This window comes from Lepisosteus oculatus, chromosome 1, assembly GCF_040954835.1.
Source record: "Lepisosteus oculatus isolate fLepOcu1 chromosome 1, fLepOcu1.hap2, whole genome shotgun sequence".
In the NCBI taxonomy this organism is placed as follows: Eukaryota; Metazoa; Chordata; class Actinopteri; order Semionotiformes; family Lepisosteidae; genus Lepisosteus; species Lepisosteus oculatus.
In genome coordinates this window covers 72,300,872-72,328,454 of record NC_090696.1, presented here as the reverse complement: position 1 = coordinate 72,328,454, position 27,583 = coordinate 72,300,872, and the positions used below count along the sequence as shown (strand labels likewise).

At 38.1% G+C, this 27,583-nt stretch overlaps 2 protein-coding genes across 9 annotated transcripts in view; one reads left to right on the top strand and one right to left on the bottom strand.

The window, feature by feature from the left end:
- The first annotated feature begins 2,519 nt into the window (after positions 1 to 2,519).
- On the top strand, positions 2,520 to 20,114 carry LOC102687750 (uncharacterized). The gene is made up of 13 exons (XM_015345363.2): positions 2,520 to 2,603; positions 3,862 to 3,932; positions 8,230 to 8,280; positions 9,234 to 9,290; positions 9,922 to 10,782; positions 11,851 to 12,102; positions 12,490 to 12,598; positions 12,958 to 13,076; positions 14,847 to 14,952; positions 16,443 to 16,579; positions 16,846 to 16,994; positions 17,620 to 17,768; positions 18,146 to 20,114. Exons 2-13 carry the CDS (start codon positions 3,885 to 3,887, stop codon positions 18,169 to 18,171), a joined length of 2,064 nt encoding a protein of 687 aa, XP_015200849.2. The 5' UTR covers positions 2,520 to 2,603; positions 3,862 to 3,884; the 3' UTR covers positions 18,172 to 20,114.
- A 2,262-nt stretch (positions 20,115 to 22,376) lies between these two features.
- uso1 (USO1 vesicle transport factor) overlaps positions 22,377 to 27,583 on the bottom strand; it is a 30,145-nt gene continuing 24,938 nt past the window's right edge. For 7 of the 8 annotated variants that reach the window (XM_069192531.1, XM_069192537.1, XM_069192538.1 and 4 more), the window contains 8 exons: positions 27,098 to 27,219; positions 26,523 to 26,661; positions 26,032 to 26,198; positions 25,734 to 25,802; positions 25,539 to 25,640; positions 24,695 to 24,811; positions 23,926 to 24,141; positions 22,377 to 23,389 (listed from right to left, as the gene is read on the bottom strand). In XM_069192531.1, coding sequence (XP_069048632.1) covers positions 23,306 to 23,389; positions 23,926 to 24,141; positions 24,695 to 24,811; positions 25,539 to 25,640; positions 25,734 to 25,802; positions 26,032 to 26,198; positions 26,523 to 26,661; positions 27,098 to 27,219 — 1,016 coding nt within the window. In that variant the 3' untranslated portion in view covers positions 22,377 to 23,305. The remainder of the gene's footprint in view (positions 23,390 to 23,925; positions 24,142 to 24,694; positions 24,812 to 25,538; positions 25,641 to 25,733; positions 25,803 to 26,031; positions 26,199 to 26,522; positions 26,662 to 27,097; positions 27,220 to 27,583) is intronic. The other variant, XM_069192536.1, reaches the window with a different exon arrangement.

Below are 27,583 nucleotides of genomic sequence, written 5' to 3'. Positions count from 1 at the left end.
CATGAGGAGATACATCCTGTGAATTGTTTTCACATAACTTTTATGAATTTAATGGGATTATGTTAAAGTAATGGTGCTAAAATGTATTTTCTTTAGACAGTTTTCATTTTTTTTAAACTGGGACGATGGATGTCTTTACGGAATATTTTATTACAACAAAATATAGTAGACTTCTTTATAACTGTTTTCTCCCCCGTATTGTATATCTCCAATATTTCCTTGTGAATCTGATGGAATACAAATGAGAGATTGTGAACAAAATCAGAAATGATCAGAAAAATGTTTGTGTGTCTCCTGTCGGTTCTGGTTGCTTGGGTGCTCACCCAGTGGAAGATGGAAGCTTTTGGAATGAGCGGCACTGCTAAGAAAACAAAGCAAAATCGGAGCTTCCTGCTGCTCAGACCGAAGACACGCCTTGCTTTGCTCGGGTTTCACTTTGTTACACTTTGCATAGAATACAGGAGGGATTTCGTGTTGCACTGGATGACAAAATATGCTTCTGTTTCATTCACCTGATATGCATGTGCACAGGAAGGAAACGTTTCCTGAGGCAGACCTAGAGAAGCATGGTGTGCTTACATAATGGCAGAGACTGTTCAGTTGCTCTTAAGAGACTGCATCCTATACCATCTTTAGAAATGAAGCAGAACCATATACTTTCCAATGCCCCTGACTTCTTTTCTTTTACCCTTTATAGATCATACCTATAAGACCCGTTAGGCCCCCGATACATACAACTACCCCCCGGCCTCCAACCCCTACAACAACCGCAAAGCCAATACTGACTGTCAGACCACCAGCTCCACCTGAACGCACTACTGCAGCTCCGCGAACAACCGCCGTTCCAAGAGGGGACGTCTGAGCACATGTTGGACAGAAGACCACACAGGAAACCCTTCTGCTGGAACTCAACCTCTTTCTCTGAAAGTACAGATTTTCGTAGATACCTTTTCGGAAATATCTTTTCCAGATTACTTTGTTTTTCCATCAGCATTGTCATTTTTTTCCTAAATCTTACGAATTTAGCTTGAAATATAATCAGTGTAATCTAACTAATATAAGTACTTAATAAATCATATGAACTATTACTGGGTAATTTCGAAGGCACTAGCATTAGTACTATCCCATCTGACTAGTTAGTCCTGGATTACAGGTAATAAGGATCTGTGAAAACCTGGATAATTTAATAGATTGTTTGTTTAACAGATTCAAAGCTGTACATTGAAATTATGTTGTCCTGTATATGCCACCTATTACTAAATGACCTTAATAGATTTTTTAAAATGTTAATAAATCAATACAGCAATACAGCATCCTAATACTGTACGTAAAATTAGTTAATGAAATTTATGTTATGATCGTTCAAAATGGGATTACACCACAGTGTTATGTAAATGCAGTGTATATATTTATAAAGTGTACAATATTTTCTTACACAATATGTCTGGGAAGCTTGTTCCATATTTTCATAACCTTTTGGGTAAAAATGTGCCTCCTCTGTTATCTGTTTTAGTTAAGTTTCCACATAATTCCACTTGTGTACGCTGTAGTTTGTGCTCCTGCAGAGAACCTCTGGGGTGATTCTGACACTGTCTCTGAGGATTTTGATCACTTGTATCACGTCCCATTATCATCATCTCTACTGAAGACTACAGTGGCTCAATTCCTTCAGCCTGTCAGTTTCAACCTGACAGTCCTCTGAAGTCCTCTAATTCCTTTCAGAAATGCACTTCTCTGAATTGATTCCAGAGAAACAATATTGTTTTTGAAATCTGTAGACCATAAACATAAAAAAAATTCTAAAATGGGTATTTAGTGCATTTTACAATTTTAATATATCATCTACACCTACAGTATATATCCTAACATATTTGTTTGCATTTTTCATTGCTTCTCTGTATTGTCTAGAAGATGTAAATGATGTATCAAAATAAAAACGTTCATAAATGCTACCTGCTAGCTCAGTGCTTCCCACTTTCTATTAATAAGTTATGTTTTTGCCAGCTGTCCTTCTCTATATTAAACATTATCTGCCAGGTGTTTGCCTAGTCTTGAATTTTATCTAAATCTTTCAGAATTTCATTCACTGTTTCTGCAGTGTTTGCCAATCTTCCTATTATGTTATCATCTGCAAACTTTACTAGTTTAGTAACTATACTATAATGCAAACCATTGATATAAATTACAGACACAAACAATCACATTTATGTCCTGTACAAATCTGGGCAGATTTTTTAGGAACGTTTAGCTGTATAAATTATACTATGCAAACCAGGCTGAGACTGGTTCTTGGTTCAAACATTAAACAGCTTAGTAGGCTTGACATTTATAATGGCTCGTGTGGTGTGCTCAGGCTACCAGTTATAATTAGGAGTAAATACCAGTTGTTCAGTTAATGGAAGTGTGGGAGTTTCTAAGCTAAATGGGAAACGTTAACACCTCCTGACATCACCAACCAAGCTTAATAAACATTAATTCTGTCTTGGGCCGCTTGTGGAAAAAAAAACAGAAGGGGATAATCTGCCTGAAGACAGGGAACTGGGGAATTCACCTTGGTTTTCAGGAATTGCACTTGAGTGGAAAGTTTCCTTTTTGTCCCCACTGTAAGTAGTATTTACATTTTTCCTCATATTTCCCTTTTATCTTTTTTAAAAACAAAACCTGTATTTAGTGGTAGCATCTCAGAAAGGGTCCTAGGTGCGTTTGTGTAGCTGCATAGTTTCATTTCTCCTGTTGCATGTGGAGTTTACAGTGTGGCAAGCAATGCTTTGTACTGGGGTTGTTACTGCTTGGGCGTTGTGATGAAGTTTCAAGTTTCCTGAGGCTTTCGGTTTGGTTTCGTTATTCTTTATCATGTTATTGTTAATTTCGTTAAAATTTGAAAAAAAAGTCACGTTTCTGGCATGCTTTGTGAACTGTGTGAAATATTTTTTTATTGGATTTAAGTGCAATCTGTGGCTCCACATTAATACAATAAATATTGAATTCATATTTACTGAATACAGTAACGGTTTAACACTCCTTTTCTTTTCCTATGTTCTGGAATTTCTGTTCCATTTAATCATTTGTCATATTTGTCATACAATTCCTGACAACTTAAGTTTCTAGAATTCAGAAAATAACACAACATTTTTCAGATGCTATGCTGGCAACCTTATATATATGGGAATCTTGAAAATCTTGAGCAGATGCTCTTATTCTATAATACAAAGCCAAACACTTAATACAGACTTTAGAATGGGATTCTGCAAATATTTTGGTAACAAAACTCTTTTCAAGGAAATAATGCAGATACTGCCCAAACAAAAGGTGTACTTTGCCATGTAACTATTTTGACGTATTTAAAAAGATATATAATCACATTTTAATAATGAACGTATAATACGTACTATATACACTGCAGATACAAGAATGACAATGAGTGGATATGCTGTGATAACATCCCTTTGATGTTAATATTTGCGTTTTGTGTTCAGTCAGAAGAACTAAGGAGAGCTAACATTAAACAAGCACAATGTTGCACTACTTCCTTTGCTCATTGACCTCAGATTTGTGAGGTCTCCAGGCCCTGACAGTAAAGTGTGGCTGACTGAGCTGTATCCAAGATATCAACATTAAAAATAAATAAATAAAACAAATCACACTAGTTCAGTCCTTCTCACCAATGGGAATGGTCTCATACAAAAACAGATGAAGAGACAGCTATCCAACACATCTGTGATGCTAAAATATTAAGAGCCCTATATACAAACTACATTTAGCGAAAAACAAAAAAACATAAAAGCCGATTCATCTGTCTGTGTTAAATGAACATTAAGCACTTACAGTAAGTAGCATTTGAGCATTTGAAACGTATTTCAGGGATTGACGCTGGAAGGGTGAAGATGTTGGTCTTATGTCTTCTTCTCCTATCACCTCATCTCTCTTCTTCTGTAAGTATCATTTCGTTTTTACAAAGGACATGAAAGTGTTTAATGAATATTGTGTGTCTCACCTTTAGTATCAAGTGGGTAACTCACTGGGAGAAGTGTTTCGTTTTAGCAGTATACAATTATCCTTTAAACAACATTCTGCATAATATCATGCTGTTCTCAATCACCAATATTAAAATAAGTTCTTTGTTGTAATGTATTTTCATCAAATTGAGTATTGGCACAAGCTACTTATTAACAATAGGGATATGATATTTTAATATGAATTAAGCAAATCAATAATAGCTTTAACCTCTGTGGTTTAACATTTACATTCCAAGGTAATAAAGTCCCATAAAATACAAACAGAGAACAGATTAAAGATTTTATAAAATGTAATAATGTATATGCCATTTAGTCTGTGCTGATTGTTATAATCCAAAAATGACCTTCAGATGATATTCTTTATATTAGTCATATTGTGTAGCATTAATTATCATTGTCCTCTATAGTACTATGTGAATACATGTTGAATTGTATTGATTTTGGGAAACTCTTCAGTTACATTGTGGCTAGAATTTGGTGAAGGCTTCAAGGTGCTTTACTGACACAGACAGAAAAGGACTTTGGAAAAATAAGATCATCCCAATAAAACTGGAATTCATTATCTTCAATTTATTAGCAGATTTGTCAAAAGAATAACAATTAACTGTAGTGATAAAGTATCTGTCATCACAATTTGTAGATAAAATATGTAAATTCCACAAACATAAATATTTTTGCAAACATTGCATAAGTAGTAAAAGAAATGAAACAATTCCTAAATGCTTTTCAGATATCTGCCAAGCAAACTTAGTATACACAAATATTCAGGTGTTTATATTGATTTACAACTATCTTCATCAGGTTAGGCATGGGATCAGTAAGAAAGCCTTCAGTGCTCAAACCTCAAAGATTTTGGTTTGTTAAGAAACAATCCAATGGTGAAGGCAGGTTTTAACTTGTTCATTCTGTTCTCTTCTCCTGCTTTCCTACTCAAATCGTCTTCGCATATTCTCTTCTTACTTTCTGTCTCCATACCTAGACCACAAAATTGAATTAAACTACCTTTGCTTCCTGGACATTTCTGGAAAAACACAGTCTCACAAATCTAACCTCTAGCTCATTTGCGATCTGGTATCTGGAGTGTAAACCACCTCATTTAAGACATGATGACTCCTAGGAGACCCTATAAGCCATTGATGAATATAAAAGTAAACATATTCTTAAGATCATTGGACCCATAACAAAATCAAAGTAATTTGAAATTATGCAAGGCACCAGAAAGGCCTGGCAGGCTCTGGTCATTACTTTCAAAACTGTTCAAATAACTGTTCAAATGACCTGTACCTGAATATGTCTTAATGCAATTTTACACAGATACAGGTTAGATATTTCAGATCTCTTTAGTCCTAACAGACAGTTATGGATTTGGTTCAATTTTTTAAGATCCTGAAAAATCTTTGGACAAGCAGGACAAGCACGACAATGAAATGAAGGCTGCTCGGCTGTGATCACACTGGGAGGTATTTGCTGGTGTCCTGTTATACAGCAACAGCACCATAACTGTCAGGTCTTCGGATGTCAGCAGATGAGCTAATCTAGTCAATACAGGCAGACCTAAAGCACTCCAGTTCAATATGGTAATATTCCACATAATATCATCGAAAGATACTGAAGGCAACCTAAGCAGTACATTGGAGCTAAAGGGAATTGATTTTATTCCAGTTCTAATATACAGATTCAAACTCTGTGATTCAAACTGTAGTCAACAGTACCGATACGAGAGGTCAGTTTGGAAGCTTTAGGCTCTGCAGTGTTTTTAGGTTGTTCTGAAATTCACTTTTAACAGAAATCACCCATTTACAATAACTGCCTCTGTCAGTTGGTACAAGTGCACTCCGTTCAGCAGATTGTATTGTCATGGCAGTATTGAAGTAAGCAAAAAAGTATAACTTTCAAAGAAACTACCTTCCGTTGAGTCTCAGTGCTCCCATTGTAGGCAATGTAAATGTACTGTATGTACCGCAGGTAAAATCATTCCACTAGCAATATTAGTAGTGGAAGATGGATGGAGGAAACAATCCTCCTGATAAACAGTTTTCAGACGAAAGTCCAATTCTTTCAAAACCTTGACTCACAGAGGAAAACAGTCATTAGAGCTTACTTGTGCTGGCATTAGGAGAGAACTGTTGTGAAACTCATACACATCTAAACATGCTCAAGTTTATTCACAGATCATACCCCATAGCACCGTGTATCAGCCTCTGCAAAGCTAACCATCCTGCCCAAGTGGGCCCTCAGAAACAGTTTGACTCGTGTGTGTGTCATCAAGAAGCACCTCGCTTCAAAACCACTCCAAAGCACTGCGTGTGAAGAACATTGGCACCAGTCAACCACAGCACCTCTAGTTTGCATAACTACAGGCTGCACCAGCAGTCTGTGGCGAACACAGAACAGACAAGGGCAGAAGCAGAGGTTAATTGCATGTGCAGACATCAGGGTTGGATATCCTACAGAAAAAGAATGTGCAGCTCATTACCTTCGACTGATAAAGAGAATTATGACAATTTTTCATACTTATTTTAGTACCTATCTTTTCAGCACATCCCAAAATGATTTAGACCTACAGTTTTGGACTAACCTGTTGTTGCTAAAAACTGCCTGTAATTGCACAAATAAAAATCAAGCATACCTCATGAGCTGTCTGTCCACCCCAGTTACAGCGTATGTCAGATAATGGAGTATGATCTTGCAAATACTATAGTTAAATCAACCCAGTACTGAATATTACAAAAAATATCAGAGGTTAGGTTCTATTTGACCAGGTTGTGGTATTTTATCATGAAAGCAGTAATGTTTTTAATCACCTTTCAAGAATTTAGCTTGCAGTGTTTAGTCTTGAAAAATTTCCAATTATTATTGATGTTTAAAAAAACGTATTAGAATGTACTCATTGCTAAAACATTCGGTATTGTTCCAATTAGTTCTTGTGATTAAGAGTGCTAGAAGCCACAGCTGTGGGTTAGGTGGTGAAGAAGTGACTCATTCAGTATAGACATATGCAAATCTAAAGCTAATGTCTCAGTCCCCTGCATTAAAATTCATTCTTTTTCCAGGCTGGTTTTTAATTGGAGTGGTAGCATTTTCAAAAGGCACATTCCTTACAAATCTTTCAGCATTTTTTAAAATACATACTTAGATAAAAAATTATGGGGCTGTTAACATTACATTTTTAACAAGATTTTTTTTAAAAAGAATAATAGTTATTTCCATTAAGCCTTGCAATACTATTTCCTCAATTTCCCCAAAAGTAACAGTCCTGATTCTGTTCAAGGATTTTTCTTTTTTTGTTCTGATATTTTTAAGAAATAAAAATTAAACTCATAGGATTTTCCTGAATAATGGTCTGAAAATTATATTCCCAGATCATTTACAATGGTTTAGTGAACTTTCAACAAACAGCCAAATACAATATATTTGACTCAACATTATGCAATTCTGATTTCTTTCAGTTACTTACTTGATCCTGAAGTATCAGATTCTATAAGAGCAGGGTACATCTGGGATAATAAATATCTGCTTTCTAATTCTTTTTTAATCATAACATTTCACTGTAAACATTATCCTACAGTAACAACTAGTTACTGTTTTTCTAATGGCTCATCTATAAATGTCACGTTGTAACAAAAAAACAACATGAAAATACACATACTGTACTTTTTGTATAACATCTTGATACACTGGCAATTCTTACAGCTATTTAAATGTATAGCAGTAAAAGTAAACTCACAGTGTTGTTTTTTTCTGAAATTCAGTCTCATCCCTTTAACTATAGCATACACAGTATGCATTACTGAGTTGGTATGTCTTGAGCATTTAAGTAGCTTGTTCACTAAGTCATTCACTTTTTTAATCATTATGCATTGCAGAAACAAGCAAAAATTAAACAGCCAAATGCTTAGCAATGTAACTAAAAAAACACTTGGTGCATTAGAAATATACATACTGCATCATGGTGAAATACATTTCTAATTTAAATTGTCAATTGTTATCATGTTTTATATAATTTTTGTTTTATAATTTTTGTGTGCTTTGTTGTGCAATTGTGCACATGCTGTTAAATAGTGATTGAGTCACTTCTGTTAGGGTTCATCACACATTTCATCTCAAGCTTTTATTCAAGGGGGGTTTCATAACTCATTAAATACATTTCCTTAAAAATCACAGCACCATCTTTTAGAATTGCCTTTCACTTATTTTTTTCCCCTTTGTTCAGACATATTTTAACGGAATGAGTTCAGACAGCTCCAACAGTGATGAGTCCGGAGTAAGTATATTCAGCGGCTGACGCTTTATAGATTTTATTAACACGTTCAGATTTTCGAGGGATGAAGATGTTAAGATATGTTTTGCATGATTAATAATGTGATGATGAATACACTGTGTTCATTGGGTTAGGGTTAATCCTTTAGGTTTCTAAATAACAGACATTTTTTATAATAAAGAAAATTATTATAGTAAGTTAAGATAGGCAATTGGATATACTACTTGTGGTATCTCTTTCTCAGAAGTTAACATCTGTCATATGTTGCCATTTTTTGGCAAATGTTTGATATGACAATAAAGGTCGTCCTGCTTTAAATCCCAATATGTATAATGTCTGCTGCTTTTCCTTGTTATTCTTTTCAATTTTCGCTTTTAATTTATGAAATACCTCGTGAAGTTACCAGCATGTTTGCATATTTCGAATTAATTCAATATGTAGTAAGTACGGTGTCTCACATGAAGTGAAAAAACAACTTGAAGGTTAAAATGCAAAAGTACATTTTGGGAGCTGCAGCAATAAAATCTTTCTTTAGTTATAAGCGAAAAGTTTCTCCTTTTCTGTAAACAAGTAAACCCTCTCAATCATAAGCTTATACAACTTTCATTTTCTTTGAAATCTTGTGAAAGTGCTGTGTGAGTATCGTGAGAAAAGTTTGTTAAAAAATAACCGCATCCCATTTTTACTGAAACTGAAAACACAAGATGCATGTTCGAAGATTTTACAGCCTATTAAATTAACATTTGGTGTCATTTTAAAGGAATCTTCAACTAAAGAGGAAATCGTTCTTGTTCCATTTTGAATAGGAAGCCTGGAATGGCATAATTTCAATAGAACAAATAAAGTCGTCTATAACGAAGACAAAACTTGCAAGTACTGTAGATACAATTAATAAGGACGGTATTGAAACTATCAGAACTTAAAGACTCTTCATACTTTGTGACATATCCTTTCAGCAGACATCACTCACCTACAGATTACCGGCATACTACAGGTATAGACAAAGTGCGCAAGTAAGTTGAACATTTTTAGTACTTCTAGTTGTGTGGAGGAGGGAAGTTTTAAAGAATAATTTAATATGCATTATTTTTCAATGCATTCTGTCATACTGTTGTCCTAACGTTCAAGCTTTAAGACATTTTTAATGACCATTTAAAATAAGTGGTGTCCCTCTGAATGTTAATGAAACAACAGAACTTGCAGAAACAAGATACTGAGTGTCAATACCAACTGTGATATAAAAATATGTCTATTTGTTCATTTATTTTACAGATGAAGAACATTTACCAACCATATTTGCTCAATTATTGGTGGTTTAATATGGTGTGTAGATCTTATTTCTTTAAACTGGGGCTCCTATTTAAAAAAGAAAAATCTGTGGATTTCGGTATTGATATTTAAACTGTAAATATGATACAGTCCGACTTGATCTTTTTAATCAATAAGATTTTAAGAGGAACACATTCCCATAATAAATAAACTAGCTGATCATACATCTAGTAATCAGATGTCTAGTCATGGTATGCCTTTACACGTTTTAAAGGATGTCACATTCTCAGAACTAAAAGTAATGTCCTCTTCTTATGTGGTTCCTTAATTGAAATGTAATGGACTACTTTTGTTTATGCATTCCATTTGGCACAGGTCCCTTGGATGAAGACATCAAAAACAATTAAAGGATCTAAGAGTACAGCCAACAGAGACAATCCTGTAGCAACCATTCAGCCACTTCCAGCCAGTACACCCGTAACACCTGCTGTCCGAACTGTAGCAACTACCACCCAGAAAAGAGGTGGCAGCACTACAGATTTGAGCAGGGAACAAAGAATCTCCACTCCAGCCCCGGATTACCGGTTTGAGGAAAACAATTTTCTGGATGGAGAAATGGTCACACAAAATCCAGAAAATGACGAAGTTCGTGAATTCGAGGACGGCAATATTCTTGATGGCTATCCTGTGACCCAGAGAATGACAACAGTATGTGTGAAACCCAGAGACGGTAATGAGGAGCTAAAGGAACAGAGAGTTACCTCTGTGAAATTGAACCAAGGTCCTCATTTGATACCCACAACACTGAAAAACACATTGACACCACTGATGCCAAAGGACATGAATGATTCTGTTGACCTTCAGGAAGGGCCAGTTTTAGAAAACCCCAACTCTGTTCTCACACAGACCACAGTGGAACAAAATCAACGCAGACTGTCACGGACAAGCCAGAGTGATTCAGAGGTGACAACTAAATCACACCCAAGTACTGATACAACGGTGGGGAAACAGCATGATTTTCCATCGAAAGGTCCTGAGAGACATCTGGTAACACAGATTCCAACTAAAAGGACCCTAGAAGTCAGGGGTGACAGCTATGTTGAAATGGACTCTCTCAGGAGTCCGAGTCCAGAAAATAACTTAATGGGACTGATCAAAGAAGGATATTTAGGAAATGCTAAAAAAAATAGGAAGGCCAGGGAAGTAACAACAAGGAAATCTGCCACAATATCTAAGGTTAGTGAAGAAAAAAAACAGACTTATAATGAATAATGTTATATGCCATATGCTAAAGAAATAAAAATATATATTTTTAAAATAAAAATATATCTTGTATTATATCTTAATATGGTTTCAAATGGTATATTCTAAAAAATTAAAGGGGCTGTGAACTAAAATACAACTGAATAACTCAATCCATTTACACATATCCACAGAAAACATTAATTACAGTAATGGTAATTTACATTTATTAATTATTAATGTATTAATCGTTCAGAACACCATTGGATGTCCCATTTTTCCGAATTTCAAATACCGTTAAATAAACATTCCAAAAACAGCTTACAGATGACCTGTAGCTTTCTATAGAGAACTGGGACATCTGTAAGAGAACAAAATCAGGTCAACATCTCACAGCGGCTGTTATCACAAAGCAAACTGATATTAATTTAAGCCATAAATCAGGCTTCTTATGTATAAACATGCAGACATATTACAAAATGTTTGAGGGGACATCACACCAGGCAGAAATGGACTCTTTTTCCAGAGGCGATGAAGTGTTAACATTATTGTAGACTCAGAAAACAAATACATGCTTGATCCTTTATTTTAATACGTATTTATTTAGAGGCTATTAGTTACTGATTCTAGCTGTACAACAAAAACAAAAGGCAGAGATGAAGCACATTGGCACTACATGTAATAATACTCTCTTTTATGGTAACATGTTAGGATATAAAAAAAATACTATGTATCAACACATGACTTAAATAACTGATTAGGTCATTCCTTTAAAATTAAGTCACATTATATAGGCACGTTCTCCACCCTTCCAGCCCACCTGGTAATATGTTTAGAATTAAGAATAAGACTAAAAGAGTCAACGAATCATTGACCTTTAAAAGATGGTGATTTTGTTGTAAGAGTTTCTGTAACGTGCTTCTAAACACCAAATAGAGAAAAGAAGAAATCGACTAATAACTTCAAGTTCCACTGATATTCGTCCATAGAGAACATGTAAAGCTCCCAAAAGCTAAACTGAAAAACAGCATTTGCGATTAAATATTTTTTTCGATTTTACAGCTCGACTCTCCTACATGGGACGCCAGCACAGCTGAAGACATGACAGACCAGGCAGAGTTTAAAGGACCTCGACGCAAAAAGAAAGCTTTAAAGGATGGTTCAGTGGAGACAGGCTTGTTCCTACTGAGGCATAAGAGAGCGTCCAGGGCTCTAAAACCAGATTCAAGTAAAAAAGACGTGTTGAACAGAAATGGAGACATTATCGATATGCTGAAAACCGCCGAATCTATGGAGTTAGTAAAAATTAAAATGGTATGTCATGTTGATTCACACTTTGCTGCTTAGGTTCAGCTCTGAAACCTTTGAATTTTTTTTGAAACCTTGGAAATTCTGAAAAATGTCAAATTTAACAACTGTATTTCAAGATTTAATTAATGAAAGTGTTAAATATGCATTTAACTTAACGCGTTAATGTGTCCACAGCTAAAAAGTGATCAGTGTATCTTTTGTATCATAATAATGCTGTTTAGATTTTCTGGTGCACCGTATTGAGTTACACAAACCTTGAGCTTTGTCAAAACAGCTTGCTAAATTGCTTATGAAAGTAATATAAATGAGACAGACGTGGTACGTACTGTATATAGGTTGAAACAGGTATCTCTTCCTTGACCTTGACGTTGCTTATTGTTTTAAATTCAGGACCAGGATGTGAAAATGGAAACACATCGCCCAGAATATGATATTGGTGGAGATTCCTGGGAACAGTTTTTCAATGAAAACAACGACTATCAAGTTGAGGAGTATATACGTAAGTATAACTTCAGTTTCTAATGTGATTTTCTCTTCAGTTATGTTCTCCTGCAGAAAGTCGTGTTCTTTTTGCAATCAAGTAATAAAGGGATAATAAACTCTAGACTTTATTCACAATGTTCTCAGTTCTATACTGCAGTTACATTAAACTTTCAATCAAAGCTACTAGCTGCAGGACAATACTGGTAAGAAATTGAAGTATTAAGAACTGAAAGCAAAGTTTTGTCCATGTTTTTTTTTTGTTTCGAAATGCTGTTTCATCTTCTCTGTGTGATAAAATGTCAATTTGGTGATGTTCTGGCATTCAGAAATGTTCAGTTATATTACTAAAGTCTCATGTGAAGTTCATCGTTGTAGACCCTTGTGAAAGCTACCACTGTCCACGTGGAAAGATGTGTAAACTCAATAACGAAAATAAGCCTAAATGTGTTTGCCAGGATCCTTCCACTTGTCCACCAGCTGGAATATCTGATCATGTGAGTTTTCCCATTATTTGTGTTCTACACCTGCATGTCTATCGCGAGTTTAAAAAAACATATCTACCATTTTTTTGCAGCTTTAGAATTTCCTACAACTCCGTTTGGATCCTTATTTTGACAGTTAGTCTCTTTCCCAAGTCATAATTTGCTTCACTTATTTATTTTCATGTCCTAATCTAATCCATCTGATTTTTTATTGATGTTGTCCTGCATCTTTTTCTAGTCATACATGTTTTGCAGGGTACTCCTGGTTTTTGTTATGTGAAGTAATTGTCATGCACTGCCGTTTACTCTGTCTGTATATAATGAAAACACCCATACAATTTAAATACATATACTGAACCTTAACCTACACATGACAAATAGCAGCTTTATAAAAAAAAAGCACCAGTTGTTTTTTTTTTTTATTTAGATGTTGTTTAAACTGCAGCCCTAAACCTGCATGTGCAAAGTGTAGTCACAGCTGAATCAGGACAAGCTCCTGCATCACACACACTGATACCACAATCCCTAATTATGAGCACTATCAAGTGCTGGGAGTTCTTCAAGTTTGAATTTCCCAATGAGCAACCAACTGGAGATTTCAAAGAGATACCATTAATGCTTTGATTTCCGAGTACATGCAATGCTAGTCAAAATGTCAATGATGGGGCATGTTTGGAACTTTCATGTGTATTGCTACAGCACAAGGCAGGTGGATAAGGATCATGCATCCTCATATTTCCTTCAGACAGCAGCTGCAGCAGTCACAGCACAGCCTAGCCACTGAAAAATAAATCTCTGAAAATGCCATTTGTCGCTTTCAGTAAGCAATGTGTTCACATCTTAACCACACCACCCCGATATACTGTACAGTATATCTCCAGGGTGCACACAGCAGTTAAGTGAACCTCACGATTTGGCCTAATTGACAAATCCAGACACCACTTACAGCAAGATGGTAACTCTATGCACGGGCCAGCATCTTGAAGAGGAATTGATTTGTTGGTGGTTTTGTAATGGTCTGGGGAGGCATAAAATGTAAGACGGCACTGTTGGTGATTATGGACTGTAGTCTCACAGTGATAGAATATACCATCCCACAGAATCCTGTTTTAGTACAGTGAAGGGGTATTAGTTTACATGAAGAAAATGGTGACTGGATTGAGAATGTACTGTAGGGTTGGACTCACACTGGATATAGAAATTAAGTTGAGATTTAAGTACAGGAGTGAAAGTGTTTCCACTGAATGGAATCTTGTTTCGATTCAGGGCCTCAGTGGTGAATCTGTGACTCATCACCTGTACCCAGACAGGTGTAAACATTGACAGGACCCTCACTGAAGTTTTCTAGGAAATGATGAATTGCTTCTTTCCATTGGTGTAGCTATTGAGGACTAATGTTTTAGTTCACTCAACGTGCAGAGTCCTTGGGCATACGTATGTGAAACCCTGTATGATCACCAAAACACATCCTTGGGAAAGGCCAGCTTCTACGTCTGCCATTACTTCATCTATCCAGATCCAGTATTGTTAAGGTATCATGCCAGGTGCCTATGTCATCTATGATGCCATCAGCAGAAGCAGGTTGCTGTGGAAACACCTGTGTATGCAAAAAGCACATCATTAGGTCACATCCAGAAACAAGGTGAAGGTCTGTTTTTGAGTCCTCTGGATAATATTCTGAATTTGTAGACTTTCAGCTTGAAATGTGACAGTTTACAACACAAAGCTACTATTTTAATTTCTTCATCTGTTGTCTGCATTGTTTCCAACAAAACTTTTCAGGTGTGTGGCACAGATAACAAGACGTATGATAGTGCTTGCCACCTCTTCACCGCAAAGTGCCTTTATGGAGGTAACCTTCACCTGGATTACAATGGCCACTGCAAGTGTAAGTTTCACTCCTTCATTGTATGATTTTTTTCATTAACGTTTTTGTGATTAAATACCAACAGAACAAGTAGAAGCTGACCCGACACTGAAAAAGAGTTCAAAGAGTCCTTCACCAGAAAGACAACAGAAACCAAAATTACCCCAAAAACGTCGTTTACACTTTCTCTCAGCAGCCTCTCTCATTTCTCCGTTCCTTTGCAGGTTATTGCTTTCCAAAACTCGCCTGGATTTCTCGCCTCTGAACTTAACTTTAACAACCTTTTCACCTCCCTTCAACTTCTCCCACATTCACGTTGTTTGGTCTTCTTACATCATCCATTTGCTCTATATGTCTACTCTTCCCTACATACCTGCAAAAGGCTTCACAGCCAAACACAGTTTTTCTTCTTACTTTTCAGCATGAAATGAACCTCTTCTTGATCCTTTGCAGCCTGCAATCTGACAGAGCTACCCACTCTGACCTCTAAAATAACACGGTGCTGCAAGTGACTGGAAAAGAAACCTTTGTGTACAGCGGCCCTATGGATATATTCTGACATTCTTAAAAAGTTCATAACTTTGTATAAGCACCTAAATACTTTATTGGCAATTTTATTGATATTGCCTTTCAGATTTAATGTCACCCTTGCTGTTTCTGCATCTCCTGTCTAGACAGGGTCAGGCCAGGAAGTCTCAGTTTCAGTCCTGGACATGTGCATGCATGGAAACAAGGTCTGCATGGCATCTGTGCCTCAGGGTTGGAAGGTGACTGTGGAGAATGGCGTTTTGTGTCGGATAAGTTCCTGTTCCAATTCTGCTAGGATTTGGAGCTGTCTTTGGAGAGCAAAAAGCCAGTTGTTGCCTCCACGTGTCTGGGGCGATGCCAGGGCACCTGAACATTGAAATTGCCAGTTCTGTAGATATATCAACGCTGTGTGTTGGAGTAATGCGATGTGTAAATGTGAAGCTCGACTCGACTTGCTGCTGTGTGAAGTGTACATGATACAGATGCTCATGCTTTTGATCAGTACAGGTGGTATTACAGGGTGTGTATCTACAGTACATTTCTGGAAGGCCTTTTGACGTTGCACTGTTAAAATGGCCTTAAACATCACTAATGAGAGAGGAAAAGGCAACCTCATGGATACCAAGCTACTAATTGTGGTAGGGTTGCGATTAGTCAGACAGGGCTCTCTTGGCTCTCAATTCACAATGAAACTCCTGTGATTTACCAGGCACTTACAGACTTGTTGTGATGTCAGTGGAAGATGCACTGGTAATCCTCCCATAATGTGCTGTTGAGCAAGTAGTGATTAGAAAGCTGAATGGCTCTGATGAGTTGGTCAAAGGATCCTCTCAGCCAACCCCCTGTTCTTGTTATCTTAATTAATCAACTTAACAGCCTTTAAAATCGCAAATGTCTGAGGATTTAGACTTAGCGCTTCATGAAGAGGCATGACATCACTGAATGTGGATTAGACTCAAACTCCTCCTTTGTGCTTTGTGCAGACATTTCGCCCTGCCTTGACAGCGAACTGACCGAGTTCTCTCATCACATTCACGGCTGGCTGAAAGACGTTATGGTCCACCTCTACGAGTATGATCTGAGGAACCCAGGATACTTGTCTAAGAAGCACCGAATCATTGTAAGTATACACAGAATGGAGGCAGGGTAGATGGTACCCCAGCTCCAGGAGTTAGAATGGCAGGACTCTTGTGAGCTGCCTGATTGACTGGCGTTATACAGACAGCACAAGCAATCAGTCAGCCAGTCAGCAGTGCATCCTCAATTTAATTTGTCAAATACGCCCAGTGTAGCTTAGTTTAGCTTAGCTTTTGGAGTCCATGTGGCCCACCTAATTGTTATACCAGCCTGCGTGTCTTCGCTGACACATCATCCATTCTAACGCAGGTCAAAAAGATCTACGACTTGCACGGGGAGCTGAAAGCTGGCGGCAAGCAGTTCAGCCGGCGACGACGGAACTTCGAGATCAACTACCTTGTGAACGTGTACCCAGTGCACTGGCAGTTCGGCCAGCTAGACCAAAGACCAGCCGATGGGTAAGAGACACGGAACGCAGTGGAGTCGGTTCCTCCTATCCGCCCGTTTTCGAACCGCCTTTCTGATTCAGGGTCGCGGGGGAGCCAGAGCATCTCTCGGCAAAACAAGGGGTCCTGTAGGGATGTAAGCAGTCGCAGCGCAGTCCAGCGAAGGTTTGGGATGAGTTTAATTGTAACAAAAATGGCCACTTCCGGAGAACACTGAAGGAGACATACACGAGGTGTATTTCCCACAATGCCCCGAATTGCATCAGTTTTACAGATGTTTATATAGTTTTTATAGATGTTTTTTTATAGTTGAAGAGCCCACATTTAACTTATGGTCCAGTGGCTATTCTTGATGATGTTGTCCCGCCTTTCAGCTATTTCTGTGCTGTCACCTACAACAGCAGGTGTCCATTCTAAAATTCTCTATAGCCAGGTCAGGAGACCAGGTCAATGACCCCAGGCCAGAGCCCGATATCTGCAGACCCACGCTGGACACCCCCTAGCTGGGATGCCAGTCCATCGCAAGGCCCTAATTTGGCTCATCACAGGATTGAATTTTGCAGTTTGCCGCCCTGTTGAATTTTTCGACTCTTCCTGAGCTGGCTTGTACCAGAGCTGAAGGGTGTCTCTGCCGCAGGTACCTGAGTCACTCCGAGCTGGCCCCCCTGCGCGCCCCCCTGGTGCCCATGGAGCACTGCACATCCCGTTTCTTTAAACAGTGCGACTCCAACCGGGACAGAAGAGTCTCCCTGAAAGAGTGGTGCTCTTGCTTTGGAATAAAAAATGGTGAGCTGGGTTGTTTTCTTGAGGAATTCGAAGTTTCCTTTAATGTCAGTTTCTGTTTTGTCAGCAGATTTTTAAGTGTTTCTATGTAGAACTTATTTTTTTTTCATTTCTGTTAAAGAATAGGAGTACAGGAAGCAGCACATACTCTACCTTTCAATGTATGCAATATATAATGGCACTATATGTCAAGTATGTTTAATAAATGGCACATATTTTTTTATTAGATTTTCTCATTCGTTAACTCTGGGCACAGATATTGTGGACTAGCTTTTCTTTCTTTTTTAGATCAACACTTATCTGTTGCCCTCCTAATTGGAATGTGCAACTCAAGTCTCATAATGCTTGATTTTTCTTAAACTCTATTTTTGTCCCCAAAGATGTTGGAAGTGACCTGCATTTCTGATACCCCATCCAGTTTGGTTTCCAGCAGGACTGATGTCACTTTCGCCAACTCTGCAGATATTTAAGGGAAGGTCTTGTTCATTATTATATAAAAACAAAATGTCCCGTATCTTTTGTGACGCATAAATACACCTTCCACTCACCCCAAATAATACAATACAATAATAATTCTTTCATTTAACTCTATAATTAAGACCAGGGAAGATAAATCATTTGCAAAATCCTTAGGATCCAAGAAATCCTTTAGAACAAGAAAGTGCATGTTTTCCAGCTTCTACAGAACCATCATTATTAAGTCCTGTAGGCTGAATAAAGGGTGGGCTATAAAGGGTGGGCTCAATTTCAGACGAGGATGCTTTCTGGGTTTTCTTCTCTCCTTGTTCCCATGGGTTTAGTCAGGCTGCTCTGATGTCCCCCTCCTCCAAAAATATTCTGGCTGTGGTTAATTGGAGTCTCTGAATCATCCCTTAGTGTCTTTGTACGAGCCCTGCAGTGGACTGCTTATCCATACAGGGCGAAGTGCTACATGAACTCTGGTTGGCCATGACCCTTAACTTTCATGAGGTAAGGGCCACCCAGACAAGAGGATTTCTGGTCATAGGCGAAATAAAGACGTGGACCAACTTAAAGTTTCTCATGTTAGAATGTATCCAATTTTCTCCCCGATTAAAAATGGATATTTTTGGCCAACCTCAATTAATGTTCCACATGAACTCTTTCACAGGACAGGTTGTGCGTTATCAGTTTAATCATTTCACTCTCTAGATGTAGACGTTTTCAGTATTAAACAGTTATTTTTTATATTTCTGACAAATTAGAAAACTGGTGATGTGGAAAAGTGTAGCTTTTTTGTTCAGAAACTTCTTTGGCACAGATTGCAGAGAAAAAAAACACAACCCTGTTTTGGCATATGCCTATTTGAGACAGAATTTTAAAATCGGGAAGATGGCAGAAAACCTGCCTTTCTATTTCTTACAAAAAAGCAGGGGGAAATATCAAACACCTGTGAAAATAATGCTTTCCCTTTACCAGTCCCTTGTTCTGGCAGTTGAAGACACTTTGACTCAATCCATACTATAGTAATCTTAATATAGGTCCACAGTTTAAACACAATAAAACACATTTTAGAATTTGAATAAAGAAAGTTATCTGTGGTAAGAAAAAATCCAGGTCAACATGCTCACAATAAGCATAGTTTATAACACATTCATGGTCAGACCCTGATTTTAATACCCTGTTAGAAGGTGGGATCCTTCTTTGGGAGAGAAATGCTGTTGATTGGAGCAAAGGTCAATTGATAGCTTGATTTCTGTGGTGAGCTCTGCTGATGAAAATGGAAAGAAGGATCTACGGTATTTGAAATAAATAAAGAAAAAAGTGGGTACATGATGTAAATTATGCATTACAGATCAGTATATTTTGTGCGAAACTACATGGTTTCTAATATACGGTACAATGTTGGTATTTTAAACATTGATTGCTGCCAGGCAGCCCATTCTGAAAAAGCCACACCACCACAACACTATCAAAAGTATAGTTATGAAAGGAACTGTCACACAGAGTTCACAACTTCTACAGAGTGCAGGCTCTGATGTGTTGTTTGACAATCAACAGGTACTGTACAAGGTACAATTGTATTTTTATAGATAAATCTAGAAAACTGTACTGCTCCATTATGTACCCACTTTTCTGTTTTCCATAACTTATATACTGTATATATGGTAAAAACGTCATTATTTGTTTTATCTGATATAATTGTAACATTGTTTACTTAGCCACTCTGAGATAAATATAAATCGGAATAGATTGTTTTATTACTTTGATGCCTTATGATCACATGCTCATATCCTCTCAAATTTATTTATTCTAAATTGTGATCTGTTCTTTGTTCATGTGTTTGTATTTTTTTCTACAAATCCCAAAGAATAAATGCATGCCATTCTTGTCTGTTTTCATTCTTGTTCTGTTACAGACTACTTCTAAATCAAGTACAGGAATTTGTATGTTCAGGGCGTGCTCGCGACACCTGACACTATTCGATCGCTGTCTCTGTGGCACCTCTCAGCTCGAATCCATATAACGCCTCTGCCAAACAGTTGTCAATTCCACTATGCCAAAAGGCCAGCCCCTGTTGTGGGAGAATTCAAGGATGTTGAGCACACTAGGGGGTTTATATCACTGCAATGGCCTCAAGGACAAAAGAATAGCCCCACTGAGCAATCAAGCTTTAAAACCAGTAGAACCGCACTGAAGAACAATGTAAATACCTGCTTTTATGAATATGTAAATAACTAAAATCACAGTAACATAAGCTGACATTGAGTCAATGTACAAGTAACCCTAAGGATTTGTGTTGCGTTGATAATCCCAGTACAGTATAACTGCAGTAAACTAATACACACCAGTTTTAAAGAAAAGCATACAGACCAGTAAGTAAATTGTATTTAAAAAAAAAAAGTTTCTCAATAAAACCCCAGGAAGTTGAGCACAGTTCATCCAGTCCATGGATATACTCTTGACATTTTTTGAGAAAAAGACACCATTATTGGCTGTGGTCTCGAATTGTAGTCAGAGCCTGTACTTTGGTATTGTGTATCGGAAAGCCTTTAGGGAACAAAAATTACATGTCATCTTCAAGATGCTGCTTTTCGCTTTCAGCATACTTAAAAGCTGCTTTGCATGGATTCCATTTCTGTGGCAGTTGTTACATAAAATAACAGTGGCACAGTGTTTCCTTATCTTCTGAAGGAGGACACTGTACAGGCAGGCAGAAACATAACAGAAAAACATCCCCAATGGCCATCATTAATCACTTCAGTTATACCTGCAATATGGATAGACTGCACTTTGGATACACCTCCCTTTCAGCATTTTTCAAGGGCTGAGTGGAGAAAATAACAGGAAGTAACAGGAATCCAGGCCATATTTCAACACACACAAAAAAAAAAAACAATGGCTTAACCAGTGCTTCTCCCCCAAAAAATAACTACATCGAACCTCTTGGCAGTTTGGGAAACAAAGAGGCAGCAGACATGTGTCTAGACGAAGGTTTGTGAGGTAATGCCGTGGTGAGAGAGAGCAAATGTTTTCTGGGGGCAGATTAGAACTGTTGGGAGAGTCTGTCTGCGTCAGGCATCTGCTGCCACAAATAATGGGGAAAGACGATTTAGGCGCAACACAGTGTAGCATCATCCAGTATGTAGTAACTATGGTAACAGAACTGTTAAAGGCGTGCTGGGTTACCTGGTGTTTCAGGTAGAGTTTACACACCAGGGAGGGATAGAAACGAACGACATTTTATCCCACTGGTAGTTCAAGAGTGAACCAGATATGACTGTTGGTAAAAGATTTTAAATACCCCCCGAAACCTTCAGTAACCACAAAAATAATAATGTGACCGAGTTTAAAGGGAATAGGCTTTCATCATTGCTGTCTGAACCGGGGTAATGAAAATAGGGCCTTTTCTGTACGGTTAGAGAGAAATTTAAACGGGGCAAGATAGTTTGCCAGTATAAGAAAAATAAATGTGCACAAAACACTACCCAGGTTAATGAAGTGCTCGTCATATTCATACAGAATTTTACAGCTATTGGTTGGCATCTGAGAAACAATCAGACTTTTTTGTAGCTCATCATACCATTACAAATCCACCTTTTATCCTAATAGCCTGTCCAGTTATTCAGAGCCAAGTTGCAAAAGTTAAAAATAAAATATGCGTATATCTTTTACCTACGGAACTTGTAAATGCACCAGTATGATGTGTGCCAGAGTGTCTAACAAGCATGTACTCATGCAAAAAATTCATGCCTTTTTCCTCCCAGTGGGCTTGCCAGCACAGCACTCCCATATCCTGAAATCAGATTGGCGCTGCACAGCACTTTTCAGTTCACACTGCAAGGCTAACCCTAAGAAACACTTTCAGAAACGTACTCCATCTACCCAGCCAGCTCTTATGAAAAGCTTTGTGCAGTGAGTGGAGCATAAAACAGAATAAAACATTCTAATCCGGTGAAGAACAACCAACACAAGCATGCTTTGAAAAGGAACGCTTCTCAGTATACACAAACGCTAAGCACAGAATTGCAGGTCTTCTTTGAGATGAAGAAACATTAAGCAAAACCACTGTAAAGCATATCCCAAACTCTTTGTACTCAGCTTCTTTCAGTCCTACTAACCATGTTAAGCAACCATCAACAAATCTTCCCATGAGTGTGCAACGTAAACATCTCAGGATTTATTACTAAAACATGGCAGCATCTTAAATATTCACATTGGCTTCCATACAACTGTACGTCTTTAATTTTATTCCACTTGGCTTACCAAGTCAATAAATTACACAAATCATAAGATTCTGAGCTGCTACATCTTGCAAAAATATTACAAATTCTGCAAGCAAAAGGAGTAATTGTGGTACACCAAACTACTGTAGGTAAGATTAAAAGACAATGTGTATGCTGGTATTTAATTATATGGTATCAGCTCCTGAAAATCACCATTGAGGTATGCATATACAGAAATGCAGCTATTTAAAGGGAGAAGGCACAGGTTATGTACATTTTTCTCCCAGAAACAGCAGCCCCAATTCAAAGGATGCTGCCACTTCAAGGATATGTATCTGCCACAGGTACAATCAATAGAGCAGGATCATGGCAACCTTCTCTAATTTTTACATGACTGTTTGTTCATTTCATGGTTAACACAGACTTGCCTTAAGGAGCAGGCAATTAAAAAAGAAAACAATGCCATATTTTTCGGGTTTCTAAATGCATATGGAAAAGCATATTAAAACTATTAATATATGCCAGAAAAGCCCATTTTATTTCAGGAACAAAAAAAAAAGCAAACTGACAAATTAATTGGCTGAAACTGCTGAAATGAATGCAGGTCTATAAATGGTGAGTTTTTAGTGTCGGGGAAGACGGTACAGTTTAAACAAACACTGGTCAACAGATTTAACCTGTCATTAAAATTAAAACTCTAAAATTAAAACTGCGTATGGGCTAAGAAACAAAAATTCCTCGTAAATGACGCGGTTTAAGAAACCACTCCAGTTGCATCTTCAGAATCCTCCTTCCTCTTCGTTTCGACATCGTGGTTCATGCTGCAGCAAAGTCTGTGACTTTTTCCATGACAAATTAATTTTCGTCGTCTTCGTCATCTTCCTCATCCTCGTCCTCATCAAATTGGTCCCTGGTATCCAGATCATCTTCATCTTCAATCTGTGTTAAGCAATCACATGATTAGCTGATGCTCTCACCCTGCTTTTTACACTACACTACATCAAACCCATTTGATCCTTCAAGTCGCGGTGTTAAATAATTTCTGATAATTACAATAACCACTTGTACTGATATACAGAGGTAATTGTAATTACACAGAGGCACGTGTTTCGGACTACCGCATGTTTAAAGCACAAAAATCTAAAGCAAAAGGAGAAATAGGATAATTCAAGCTTAAAATATGGACATACAGAGTCTTCATTGATTTTTATCATCTAACACAAACTGACACCATGTGCCAAATAAGTCTTTTTTTAATTAGCTTCCTAAAAGTGAAATCATGAAGAGAAATGGCCATTTGTGAAATACAGGCTTTGGGGAAATGTTCTTTTCAGACATTAGGAAAATAGAAATAATATTCAAATTAGTAAGCTGTGTTTAGTTTTGTTTTTAATATACTGTATGTGTATGACTATGCTTCCATGAATGAGCATGCCGTTTTCACACAGAGCAAATCCAGAGTAAAAGCCTCGTACCGGTTCTCCCAAGTCCTTTAGCTTGCTTTTTAAAGTCTGAATTTTTTGGTCTTGGTCAGCGAGCAGCATGAGGAGATCGTCCTGCTCCTTCTTAGAATCCGCCACCTCCTGCTGCAGCTTGGCCTTCTCCGTCTGCAGGATGGCCACGGTGCTGTTCGCTTCTGCCAGCTGCCGCTCCAAGCCGGCCCTCGACTCCAAAGAGCTCTTCGCCTCCTCCTGAACGAGGGGACAAAGGTTGGCGGTGAACAAAAAAAACAAAAAAAGTTGTAGAAATCCAACTCTGGCCTGGGGTCATCACTCCTGGCTTGAGTGAATTTTGAACAGACACCAGCTGTTGTAGAAATAGCTGAAAGGTGGGATAACATTATCAGGAATAGCCACTGGAACATAAGTGAAATGATCACACTCTTTAACCCCCAATAACACGGCTTGACACGAGCTGTAATAAAACCCTCTGTAGCACAGCACTGTGGGAAATACACCTTGGGTGCGTTTCCTTCAGTGTTCTGTGGAAGTGGTCATTTTGGTTACAATTAAACTCGTCTCAAACCTCCACTGGACTGCACTTTGACGCCCTACGTTCCTACAAGAGAAACCTCTGAGATGACAGGTCGTATTGCAGAAACCCACACACGTGCCGCGGTCAACCCGGAGAGGGCACGCGAATCGTCAAGACGTGGGCCGGCAAGGTGTCCTGCAGGAAACCAGTCTTAGTCGACATTCGTTTACAGGCTTAAAAAAACAAACAAAAAAAAAAACAACAACAAACCTTTAATTTTTCTGTCTCTCCCATCAGAGCCACAAGCCGGCTCTCGAGTTCTGCAATTTTGCCTGAATCTCCTGCTCCGTCTGTGCTGCCGGCTGCTGTCGGAACTGAGACCATGGCCTGCAAAGAGATTTCATATGGAACATAAACACGTGAATAAGCACCGGCTTCTTTTATCGGCATGTTCTAGGCAGACAGCATTCTCCAGGGCGACTTACAAAATAAACAACGATACGTTATGCAAGCACAAAACGATCATTCAAATTCAGAAGAAAAAGGGCAAAAAGGCATGTGTTGGAAGTGCGTTGCCTGTAAATCAAATGTAATTCACATTAAAGATTATGAAGGAGATTAACTTGTCCTGTCCGTCTTATCCATCATTTCTTCACTCCCTGCACAAATCCATGAAAAAAACACACCAAAGCCTTTCCAAAACCTATACTGTAGCCCCAGTGACAGCCTCTTGCGTGAAAGTTACAAAACTATATTGTAGAACATCTTTCATTCATCTTCACGTGGTATTGTGTCAAGGTCTTTAAAAATAATGCAAGGTGGAGATTTTGCTTTTATTCACAGCTTTGCAGGATAAGAAGGACCTGAAAGCAGACCTTCACCTGAGAAGGCATCTACTTTTAAGGAAGCCGAAATAAAAGGTATCAATGTCAAAAGGGGCACTATGGCCTAAGGTTTCTAAAGGCACAACCCTCAAAGTCATACAACACTGGTATAAACGGAGAGCCAGCAGTCTACTGCAATCTACCTGATATATGTTCTGTGTTACGTTTATGTTAACTGGGAGAAATGAAGTTAATTGACCAGTAAAACAAGCAAGGGAAGGAAAACATACTGAACAGGTTTCCACCTTCTTCAACAAGTCTCGTCTCTCGGCCTGGAGCTGACCGATCTCTGCCGTCTGCGACTGGACTTTGCTTCGCAATGTTTCCAGCTCCTGTCGGAAGGCAAACCCATCAGGAAAAAAAATGTAAGATAAACAGAAATGTAAACACTATTACACAGAGATCCGCTTTAGAAATAGTTTTACCTTCAGAAGCTCTGCATTGTTTTCAGAACTTGTAGCTATTCCCTCCACAGGTGGTGCTGGTCCTGATCTCTATGATTAAACAAACAAACTGCTCACTGACTGGGTTTTTCAAAGCATGTCATGTTTTACAGCTGAAAGGAAACACATTAGTTGGTACTTTATTCTTAGCATGCTTTGGCAAACCCATTTGTCAATAATGTAAAGGAATTACTGGATCTGCATACCGGGGCTTTCAAAATACATCCACCCAGCACGCAAACTGACAGGTACCCACGGCATTTTAACACCGAGTTCCTACCAGTTTGTCGATGAGGGCGTCCTTCTCTCTCAGCTGAACCTGCAGCTCTGCATGCTGTTTCCTGAGCTCCTCCACCTCCTCTCGGAGCCCAGTGAGCTCTTCAGACTGCAGCCCGTTCACCTGGGCTCCTTCGGCCTGGGCGCTGAGCTGCTGAGCGCTGTCCTTCCCTAGAGAAAACCACATCACGTCTGTCTAAAGGACCTAACAGGATTTACCCACTCATCCGCTCTGTAAGGATGAAGGCAATGAGAACCAACAAACAGCACATTATATTCTGAAAATTAGACTTAATCTGTCATCTTTTTAGGATTAAAAAAACAGAATGGTACACTTTAAAAATGCAATTACAGGGGGACTAGAAATTTAAAAGTGTTTTCAGTGTATTTACTATATTCTGTAACCACTTTTCATATTAATGGCAATTATTATTATTTTTAGACTGAGAAACAATTATTTCACTTAAGCAAATGAATGGTGTCTGAATACTGTACCTAGTTTTAGCTTCAGGACGTTGTACTGATCTTTGTGCTGTTGTATCTGCGACAGCTGATGTGTTATTGTTGCTTGCATCTGTTCATTCTCAGTTTTCAAAGATGACACCTGCTCTTTCAGTTCATTTAGCTGTGTATCCTGTGTAAGGAGAGCATTCACATAATGACACTTCAAAATTACAAAATGTCTATGAGTCATTTGTAGAAACCTTGATTCACACACACAAGATGTAAACACGTCAAATACAGTACATCCTCAATTCAACAGACTTCGCTTTGAGGGACTTCAAGCAAAATCTAGTCAGAAGATCCATAAGGCATATAAATATATCATTATTATCTTCTATTATTGTGTGTTCTGGAGCTGAAAAACAGCATTTATGATTTATCGTACATTGCACCCTCCCATTAGTCTTCAAACTGAAGATTTACATTACTTTCTGTGCAAATGAAATAATACTCACGGATTTCCATATAATGAAATCACAAACCTTAAAAAACTCAATCAAACACCAATTACCAATTTCAACACTTCCAGGGACAATAAATATGTGACACTCTGCAGCGTGCATTACCTGTTCTCTTATCAGTTCCTTGTACTGCGTCACAATACTGTCATGCTGCTCCAAAGTCTTCTTTACCTCCTCCTCTTTCTTCTCTTCCTCACTGGACTTGTGCACTGCCTTTGTGATAACACCTGGAAGATACAAAGCATTTTACTCCATTCAGCACAGGCTCAATACACATCTACATGGCATCTGGAACTCTTCATTTCAAATCCAGTGCAAAATTGTGGTCTCCATCTTACTTAATTAATCTATTGCTGCTCTGGAATGGACTCCAGAAGAAGAGCAGGCTTTCCAGGCTAAATTAACTGAATCTCTTTAGTCTTGTAGCCTTCTGTGTTCAAGGGTACTTGATTAAAAATAATCAAAAGATTTTTTCTGATACTATCAAAACTACAAAGTGGTATTTTCAAGATCAACAGTTAAAGGCGGACTAGAGGACACAAGTGAGAACTGAAGGAAGTGAATTTAAGACTAAACAAGGAGGTTAGTGCA